The 10,331-nt window shown below is 42.5% G+C and overlaps 1 protein-coding gene across 1 annotated transcript; it reads left to right on the forward strand.

Annotated features, from left to right (window-relative positions):
* Nucleotides 1–10,331, forward strand: KDELC2 (KDEL (Lys-Asp-Glu-Leu) containing 2; the record flags this gene model as incomplete). Its single annotated transcript, XM_004689286.2, has 7 exons — nt 1–199; nt 1,976–2,262; nt 3,425–3,641; nt 5,027–5,223; nt 6,637–6,831; nt 7,907–8,011; nt 9,390–10,331. Coding segments are annotated over 7 exons (1,326 nt in total), but the record flags the coding sequence as incomplete, so codon positions are not given.

Here is a 10,331-nt window from a genome sequence, read left to right on the forward strand (position 1 = left end):
CCAGGTCAAACATTCAAAGTAGTCGTCAAATCTCTTTCGCCTAAAGAGTTAGTCCGGATTCATGTTTCTAAGCCTTTGGATAGGAACGATGGGACGTTTCTGATAAGATACAGGATGTATGAGACTGCCCACGAGGGGCTGAGGATAGAGATTCTCTATGGAGAGGAACACGTGGCTCAGTCCCCCTATATTTTGCAGGGTAAGTGACCAGCTCACTCCCACACCCCATGCAGGTCAGAACTGGTGACTGTGGCTTCAGAGTCATGTGCAACAGTAGATACGGGCTGATATCACCTGGAGCTCTTCAAATTTAACTTGAAATCTGTAGGGATGGAAAAATGAAGTAATTGAAGAGATTTAAATGGTAAAATAAATAGGGCTTCCCTGGTGGTGCAAGGGTTAAGTCTCAGCACTATGAAGCTATCCACAGCCTCTGCAGCACAAGTTCGATCCCCTGCCAGGAGGTGACCCACATGGTGCAGCAGATCTCTCCTGTCTCCCTGCTGCTCCCCGCAGCAGTGGATTTCAGTGGATCTGCCAGTTCTGCTCCCCACTCTGTCTCTGAGGAATCCTCTCACCCCTACACCTTTGGCCTGCACCCCAGCTCTTGTATGCATAAAAATAAAATAAATCTTTAATGGTAAAGTAAAATCTATGTACTTCTACAGGTAATTTTCTCCTCAGCCCTTTTGTAGAGACACATTTCCATATAGTTCCTTCTGCCTGAAAGATCCATCAGCATTTCTGTTGGTGTTGAGGACACTGCTAATGAAGGCCCAAAGGGTCCATTGGTCTGTCTCACTCATCTTGGTCTGAAGTAGAAATCCTCAAGAAAATGAATAACTTTTTAAAAATGTTTTCAAAGTAAATGTGGATATACTTATTTATTTATGTGTATTTTACATCACTGCTCATTTTTGAGCAATGTTTGCTTTCTCCTCTCAGGTGTAGTCCCCCCAGAATTCCCACCGCCACGGTACCGTGCACCGTTGCCACAGTCCTTGTGTTCTTCCCTCTCCTGCAGAATGTCTCTGATTTATAGTTGCCTGTTGCTTTTGGTTATTTATTTATTTATTTTTCCTGATCCTTTATTCGGTCCCCTTTAGTCCTCCTATAAGTTAAAACAAGATGTAAATGTCAATCTACTCTTTTTGAAATGATGCTTTGAGAAGTTTTATACTTTGGACTGGCCATTTAAAAAAAATATTTATTTATCCATACAAGAACTGGGGTGTAGGTCAGAGGTACAGGGGGTGAGAGGATCTGCCAGAGACAGAGTGGGGACCAGAACAGGCAGCTCCACTGAAATACACTGCTGAGGGAAGCAGAGGGCAGGTCAGGGGAGGTCTGCTGTGTCATGTGGGTCACCTCCACCACGTGGGTCACCTCTCTGGTCAGCAACTGAACTCATGCTGCAGTGGCTACCCATAGCTTTATAGTGCTGTGTGTTTAACCCCTGTGCCACCAGGGAAACCCCTGGTTGGACACTTTAAATTACCCTAACTGATGCCCCTGGGTCACACCTTTTCTCCTTGAGATATGCTGGTGGGAGTGATTTTAGGAACTGAGAAGAAAAGATCACTTGATTCCTTAAACCATCACTATCTCTACTACCTAATAATGCCTGGAAATAATGCACTCACTCCCCTTTCCTTGTTAAAAGGCAATTTGCTTTATATTCATCTGCCTCTATAAGTCACTAGAGATGAATTTTTCAGCAGATGGACCAAGAGCACGTAGCTCTGAGGGAGAACATGTGCTAGGTTGGGTTGTCTGGGAAGCATGAGAAAGGGGGGCAGAAAGTAGAAGGATATGGCTCTGACATAACTATTTTCACCACTGATTGGTTTAGGGCAAATTGTCCCTGTCTGGATACCCTTAGATTTCGCCAGCAATCAGCCTGAGGTCCCAGCAGGAGTGGAAACTTCTCCCTGTGTTGTTAATAGAGCATGGCTCTGTGTGTTGTGCCTTGTAGGACCAGTGTTCCATGAGTACTGTGACTGTCCCGAGGAGGACCCTCAGGCCTGGCAGAGAACCCTTGCTTGTCCATCCAAGGAACCACAGATTGCCAGAGATTTCGCTCCTTTCCCCAGCATCAATCTCCAGCAGCTGCTCAGTGAAGTTCCAGGAAGGTTCGGCGATGAAATGGGGGCTGTTGTTCATTACACGATTCTCAATAACCACATCTACCGGAGGCCACTGGGGAAATACACAGACTTCAAAATGTTCTCCGATGAGATTTTGCTGTCACTGGCAAGAAAGGTATGAGAATGAATTCACTGATTCCAAAATGCTGTATTTTGTTTAGTTGTAATATTTCAGTGCCTTGGTGAATAATGGCCAAGAATGGAAATGGATTCCAGGCTTGGAGTTGGACATCTAAGACGTCTGTCACTCGAGCTTCCGCGTTCTTAGCCTTTATTTCACTTTGAAGTGAAATGGGATAAGCCCACTCCTGGTAAGTAGACAGTATAGGATACTACTAAGGGTTCTGTGAATTCCCAAACTTTCAAAGCTCTTACGGTCATTTCTTGAAGTTCTGCTGAAATTCCTGCTGAATACGCCTTCCATTCTAAACTCACTATCGATAGCAGGTTTCTTCTCATCACCTGAAAAGAACTTGAATTCAGAACACATTTTCCTTCTTTACCTGAGGCATCTCTGAAAGAGAGCCTGCATGGCACATTTAGATGAAGGTTGAATAGCAGAGGGATTATTTTGTTCCAGTGCACAGTAAACAAAACAAAATACACAATAACCCTTGCACTCAAAAACAAGTAACCGGATGACAGCTGCCCTGTCATCCCTGCCCTTGAGAATTTCTCACTGGCTCTTCCCCTTGCTCTTCAGGGCTTGGCTTCTTACTAAATAGGGCTGGGCACTCTGTTTCAAAAGACTTTTCCACATTCCTAACAACTGCCCTCCACTCACCTTTAATTTATAAACCTGACATGTGGTAAGCAGGTTACAGTACAGAGAAGGTAGAGTCAGAAGCTCTAGTAAGGCAAAAGATGATAAACTTAGGCAATGACCATGGAGATAGAGTAGAAATTCCCAAAGCAAAGGTAGATGTGACAAAGAGGTTGATCATGAGGGAAAACAGGGCTCGGTGTAACTGCAGTGTCTCCTTAGGGTAGGAGACGGAAAGTGTTTGTGAAGTCACTCACTCCTACCTTTCGGTCCCATTTCTACCTCCATCACACTAAACATTAAATGTCACCTCTGATCAGAGGTGCCAGCTCCTGCTTAAGTGAATTTTCTGCATCTCATCCTCCTCCTGGGTTTTCACATACTACTGATGACTGAGAGGCATTCTCTGTTCAGATGTTTAATTATATCAGAAATACCTAAGAAAGCCAAACTGGAAACATTTAATAACAAAGACTGGAGTCTTCCCTTTGCTGATGCCTCTGTCTTTATTTAGGTTCTTCTCCCAGATTTAGAATTTTATATTAATCTTGGCGATTGGCCGTTGGAGCACAGAAAAGTCAACGACACCCCCAGCCCTTTACCTATCATCTCATGGTGTGGCTCTTTGGACTCCCGAGACATCATCCTTCCAACCTATGACATCACACACTCCACGCTTGAGGCAATGAGGGGTGTTGCCAACGATCTCCTTTCTATTCAAGGAAATACAGGTAAGCAGATGTTCGTTCTCTATGATAAAGCTCAGCAGCTAAGGTGAAGGGACAGTCTGGTTAGAGAAAGTATATAGTTATATATTTTAAATAATTGTTCTTCTTTTCTAAATGAAAAACCGCACTATAGATGCTATAGTGGTTTCTTTAAGATTCTTCTAATCCAAAAATTAAAGATGTGTTGGTTGGACTAGTAATATCCAAATCCACTGTATACCTGAGTCTATAATTCATTGAAAATATATTTTTGGTAAAGTTGTCACTTAAATCTGCCTCCAAAATAGTTAGATTCCTGGATGATAGGAGGAAAAAAATGAAAAATAGAAAATTATATGAGATATGTGAGAATTGTAGTAGCTGTATGGCCAACCCCAACACCTTGTAAGGAATTCCTCCCTCTTTCTGCCTCTCCTGAGCCTTTAAAACATGAATTTCTTTCTCCTTGTTCGAAGGCTTCATGTTGCTAACACAACACACCCCTTTATTAAACTGAACTCCTGAATAGAGAGAAACCTCTGCCTACTCTTTATGTCTCTTATTGCAATTTGGTAGGTGTATTCAGTAGATGAGAGCAGGGATTTTTGTTGGTAAACTCTCTAAACAATGTGAAATGAAAACTGATCTACTTTTTATATGATGCCAGTGGGTTTCTGACAAGTATGCTAACATAGTCAAAAGAATGAGCCCTCTCCAGTGTCTTTGCCTTATGGTTTTCCCTTTACAATACAGACTTTGGTTCGCCAGTGGCTGTCTCTGGATTAATAGGAATACATTTAAATAATCCTTCCAGAATATTTCCTTCCCAAGAAAAAAAAAGATATAAATGCATGTATACAGTTTAGTTTTACATATATATGTGTGTGTGTGTGTATATATATATATATATATATATTTACATATAGATGTATATACATGACTTTTCCAACAACCCAATGGATTTGTACTTAACAGCATAGAGGGAAAAGTTTTTATTGTATTCAAAATTCTGCACCTCAGGATTGAAGCTGGACCTATGTTACTTAGTTATATAGTTTATTCTCATCACCCTGTCTAAGAACAAAAGCTTAGCTCATTCCTTGTTGTGAAGTGCCCAAGACAGAAGAAGCTAATGCTTGGTGAATGGCCCACATCTTTTGCTTTGAATCTTTTGCAATGTTATGTTGGCTATTTCCCACTGTTGTGCAATAGAAACCCCAATATGAGCTCTCACTAGAAGAAAAACAGATGAAATCAGAGCATTCCTGTGAACAATACACCAAGAAGGAGCTGTGGTAAAAGCCTAGACTTGAAAGTATCTTGACAACAGTAGATTAAAATACTTATATTCACCACATGAAAATGTCAATTTCACAACTATGTGTATATTTTTGCTCTCAAATTTCTAGGACCTTCCTGGATCAATAAAACAGAGAAAGCTTTCTTCAGAGGCCGAGACAGCCGAGAGGAGAGGCTGCAGTTGGTGCAGATGGCCAAGGAAAATCCAGAGCTACTGGATGCAGGAATTACAGGGTATTTTTTTTTCCAAGAGAAAGAAAAGGAACTTGGAAAAGCTAAATTGATAGGCTTCTTTGATTTTTTTAAGGTATGCATTTAAGTCTTTCTGGATGGATAGAAATGATAAACTCATGTTGACAGTCTATAAAATAGCTGAGCTTAGATGGATTTCTTCTGTCTTGTGGATTGACACAGAAGGGGAGTTACAAAAGTCTTCGTGGTTTCCTTTATGGTTTTGTTGTTGTAAACCTTGTCTGCCAAGTAGTGCCAAGTGGTATTTAATACTCAGAACACAAGGATTAACCTGGGGTTCTGGTGCATTTATTTCTCTGCTTCTCCCTTTTGTATTTGTTTTAATAAAATGGGAATACAAATGTTTTTTACCAAAAAATGATCTCAAATGCCTCTTGTAAGTGGAAAGAGTATAAATTTCCACATACGTAAAATAGAAGCCAGAATCTGAAGGAAATGGGGGTACAGAACCTACCAAACAAAATCAGGAGGTAAAAAGGGAAGAGTAACATGAAATCTTAATGTGACTGAAAATGAGCACATTGTGTTTTGCTAACATCACCCTAGTTCTTTTTTTTTTTTTTTTAAGATTTATTTATTTGTACATACAGAACTGGGGTACAGGCCAGAGGCTCAGGGGCAGTGAGAGGCTTCACCAGAGACAGAGTGGGAAGCAGAACAGGTAGATCGACAAAGTACACTGCTGAGGGGAGCAGCGGGCGGGCCAGGAGAGGTCTGCCTCGCCATGTGGTCACCTCCGGGGCAGGCGGGAATCAAACTCATGCGGAAGTGGCTTTAGCTTCTCAGTGCAGTGCTTTAACCTGCTGCGCCACCAGGGAGGGCCTCACCCTAGTTCTTAAACTAGTGAACATTGGTCGGGTACAAGGGACAAACAAAAAGTATATGGATGAAAGTGTGCGTTGTTATCAATATCAGCTTTAATTATCTTAAAAATAGTTTCCTTACCTGGTCACAAACATCTGAATTCCCTATTACATGGACAGATTGAAATAGGTATTCATACTTCTTAATCTTGACCCGTTAAAGACTGCTTATAATTTTAATACAAAGATAACATGGGTGTTATCAAATAAAATATAAAACTTGTTTTTTAAGATTTATTTATTTATGCATACAGAACTGGGGTACAGGCCAGAGGCTCAGGGGCGGTGAGAGGATTCACCAGAGACAGAGTGGGGAGCAGAACAGGCCGACTGATGAAGTGCACTGCTGGGGGGAGCAGCGGGCGGATCAGGAGAGGTCTGTCCAGTGGTCACCTCCGGGGCAGGGATCAAATTCATGCTGAAGTGGCTTTAGCTTCTTAATGCTACGCTTTAACCTGCTGCGCCACCAGGGAGGGCCCAAAATATACAACTTTTAAATAATAAAGTGGGAAAGTGGCAGATCATCCCTTTCTATTTAGAATTTCAGTGTTGGTGAGAAGCAGATGTGAAGCCAACGACTCACTGTTTTTGTCTCTTCCCTTCAGTACAAGTACCAAGTGAACGTGGATGGGACCGTGGCTGCGTATCGGTACCCGTATCTCATGCTGGGCGACAGTCTGGTTCTGAAGCAGGACTCGCCTTACTACGAACACTTCTATTTGGAACTAAAACCTTGGAAACATTATGTGCCAGTTAGAAGAAATCTTAGCGATCTGCTAGAAAAAGTTAAATGGGCCAAGGTATGCTGTGTGCAATTTTAGTTTCTTTAGTAAATTGCAAATTCACCAAAAGGCACCAGTGTTAGTTACTGAGCTCAATCGTAACAGGTTATTTTGACATAATATAGCTTAAAAAAAAAAAATCTGTCTTTAGAAATTCTTATTCCAAAATCATTCAGATTCATATGCCCAGGAGCAAAAACATACCAAATGCAAAATATGGACCCAAACATTTTACTTCAAGTGCTTCATGTACAAGAAGACATTTAAGATAATCATAGCACTGTTTTCTTTTCCTCAGTTAGCAAAAAAGTGCATGTTTGTAATGAATTCATGCTCCACAACATCCCCCAAATCGTAAGTTGCCCATAAAATTAGAATTCATTTTTCAAGGTTAAAGTATTAAGAACCTGTTATGTTTTATTTTGAAACTTGAAAAATGTAACCTTTGTTGTAAGACTGTTTTCTGTTTCTGAGTTTCCAAGAAGCAATATCTGGTTAAAGAAATAACTGGGTGCCAGAGGCAGACACATTTCTGTGACCCTTTATAAAGAGTCAGAACCGGTTGCAAACAGCCTTCCCTGTGGGCAGCCTGCTGGAATATTAGCTGTCAGCCCAAATCAGAACTGGGGACACTGACTATTCCTGGTACAAAGGAACAGTCTGTGGGGGCTGACGGCCAAGTGTTTGATGATAGCTACATAGTTTTTTGTTTCATAACGGCATTTTTGGCTCTGACTGCACATTTCAGTAGAACTTGAAAGAAATGATCACACAACAGACTCGTTCTATTCTAGTATTTTAATATCCTGCAAAGAGGGTTAGGATGCAGGACAGCCGATGAGCCCGGATGGTTAGGAAACCACCCAAGAGTCAGTGTGGGGTGTGGCCGCAGGGGAGGGGCTGCTCATTTCTGTGCAACAGATGATGCTGAAAGCAGGGTGTCTCTGTAGCTTGTTCTCTGTTCTGTTCCATCTGGTGCTCACTCCCCAAGGTGTCCACGTTCAACCTCACGTCTCACCTACGCCACACTCATCCTGATCTTTTCTGTAGATCACAGGAGTAATTCTCAGTTATTATTTCTTTTTCCTTCCAGGAAAACGATGAAGAGGCCAAGAAGATTGCAAAAGCAGGGCAGTTGACGGCCAGGGACCTGCTGCAGCCTCACCGGCTCTACTGCTACTATTACCGGGTCCTGCAGGTGAGTGGGGGTATCTGCACCGCTGGGTCCAGTGTGCCCAGCCCCTGGGCTCAGACTCACTCTGTCAGAACCTGGCGAAGCCCAGAGGCCAGCCGGCAGGAAGGCGGGGCTGGGGCTGAGACTCTATGTGGCCACCGCCTCGTGTCTGCCTTCAGTAGTATGAAAACGACGCTGAGCGTCTTACAAGTAGAGCTTAAAAGCGCCTCCTGCCTTGCCACTACTTTCTTTTATTAAACACTTTATAGAATTACTAGTTCAGGTGTTCTCTGAACCTCAGAGAACAACGTCTTTCATCATCTGGAAAATTAGAGGGTTGGTCTAGAGATTTTGAACACCTTTCTGCTCAAAATCTCCACCTCTTTGTTCTTACTACTTAAGATTCCTGCTGTTACTATCACAGTACAGGGTAGAAAGCAAATGTTTCATTTGCTATATAAAACAAACAAGTAAAAAATATTTAGAGTAGTCCTAATACATCAGGGCTGGATACTGAAGTACAGGTGTTTATTAAGAATCCAAGGTGGGCTCTTTGAGTAATTTCTGGTGTTTGGGTCTGTGAAATTGAGCCAGCAAGATAAAGAGAAAAAATTATGTTTTTGTTTTTAACCTGAACTTCCTTTTCTGCGGGTCAGAGAAAAGGTAAATTTCCTCAGATGCCAGTGAGTAATACCTTCTCATAGAAAATTAAAAATGATAAATCATATCATTATTAGAATCAGCCTTGTCCTTTAAATGGGTTCTAGCTTCTCTACTGATGCTGCCTCTGTTTTAATACAAGGAGTTTCTCCCATGAAAATGTTGACCAGGCTCATGTACTCAATGCTGTGTTCTGTTGGACTTGGCCAGGGTTGCTCAGCTACATGTCTGTGGAACCCCTGAACTCAGATACCAGTTCACAGGAATATTTATCAGTGGTCAGAGTCAGTGGACCATTCAAAGACCTGTGACCATGTAAAAACTGTGTGTGACTACAGGCCTACAGGGCAGGTGTGTGCGGTCACTAACTTCCTGTTGAGGAGTTGTCCTCTCTGTTTGCAGATGTTGGTCTTCCACACAGTTAACTACTCTTTAACAAGTAGAGACATGCTATTGTTTCAAGGGGGGGTGGGGGCCCTAGACTTGACATCTTAGGAGCAATTTCTGTCACTCATAAAACTATGGACTGGGTTTCCTTGTGAGCTTATCAAACATTGTACTGCAGTGCATGCTACCCAAGTATAACTTGAAGACTGGAATAAACCAGACCTCTGTTTTTAACCTGAAGACTAGAGCAGCTGGAGTCAAAGGCATGAGCTGGACATGGGAGATGGGGGCTTTGAGGGGAGTGAATAGCCCCAGAATGAAGCAAGGACTAATCTTTCAACTCTTGTCATTTCAGACCTATGCGGAGCGCCAGTCCAGCAAACCTGAAATTCGTGATGGGATGGAACACGTTCCTCAGCCAGATGACAGCTCGGTCAGCTGCCAGTGCCCTCGGGAAAGGCCTTTGAGAGAAGAGCTTTAAGTAGGCCCAGTGCAAGTGTTCACAGCATCTTTTCTCAGATTGTATCTTTTTTTCAGTTGAGGTCATGTTGGTTCACAGCACTGTGTATGTTTAGGGGAATAGGTTCATACCTTTTCAGGGGTACGCATATCACACCATGCCTACCCCCAAATGAGGGACCTCTGAAATGGAGGTGGCCAGCTAGAATCCCACCTGAACTCAGCTCAGAAGACTTCGCCCCAAGGGCCAGCACTCCTGATGGCTTTCTCGAATGTGGATGGACAGAGCATTATTAGAGCAGGAGTCCCAGGAAGCTACAGCTGTTTGTTTAGTGTCACAATTTCTCTGCAGAGAAAACTGGGAGATCATAATTGACAGAGACTTGTCAAAATAGAAATCACTCCCTATGAAATGGTTTACATCTTATTTATTGGTTTGTTTCTATCCTGGGCTTATTCTCCCTCTTGCCCTGCCCAGTGTGAAGAGAAAAATATTGCTGCAATGTCGCTGCCATTGCTCACTGCATTCTTCTCCTCCTCCAAGTTGCTTCCTGCGCCCAGTCTGCATGGAAATCTGTAAGGATAAGTAAGGAAAAGGGTGAGTGTTACCAGAGGTAGCTTGGCGAAGATGGAGGGATTTTCTTAAAATATTTTGCATCGAGTTAATAGGAATTGACATTGTTTCTGTAAAAACAGGAGTGTATGATCTTCCCGTAGGGCATTTTGTATTACTGGATGCGCCACAGAGACTCCATAGTCTTTTAAACTAAGTCCTACAGGGCAACCCAATGTAAACTGGGTTGCCTGTCTGTGGGTTCTCACCATGCTTAAGATTCAG

Source organism: Condylura cristata, unplaced genomic scaffold (assembly GCF_000260355.1).
Source record: "Condylura cristata isolate star-nosed mole 26May11 unplaced genomic scaffold, ConCri1.0 scaffold00025, whole genome shotgun sequence".
NCBI lineage: Eukaryota > Metazoa > Chordata > Mammalia > Eulipotyphla > Talpidae > Condylura > Condylura cristata.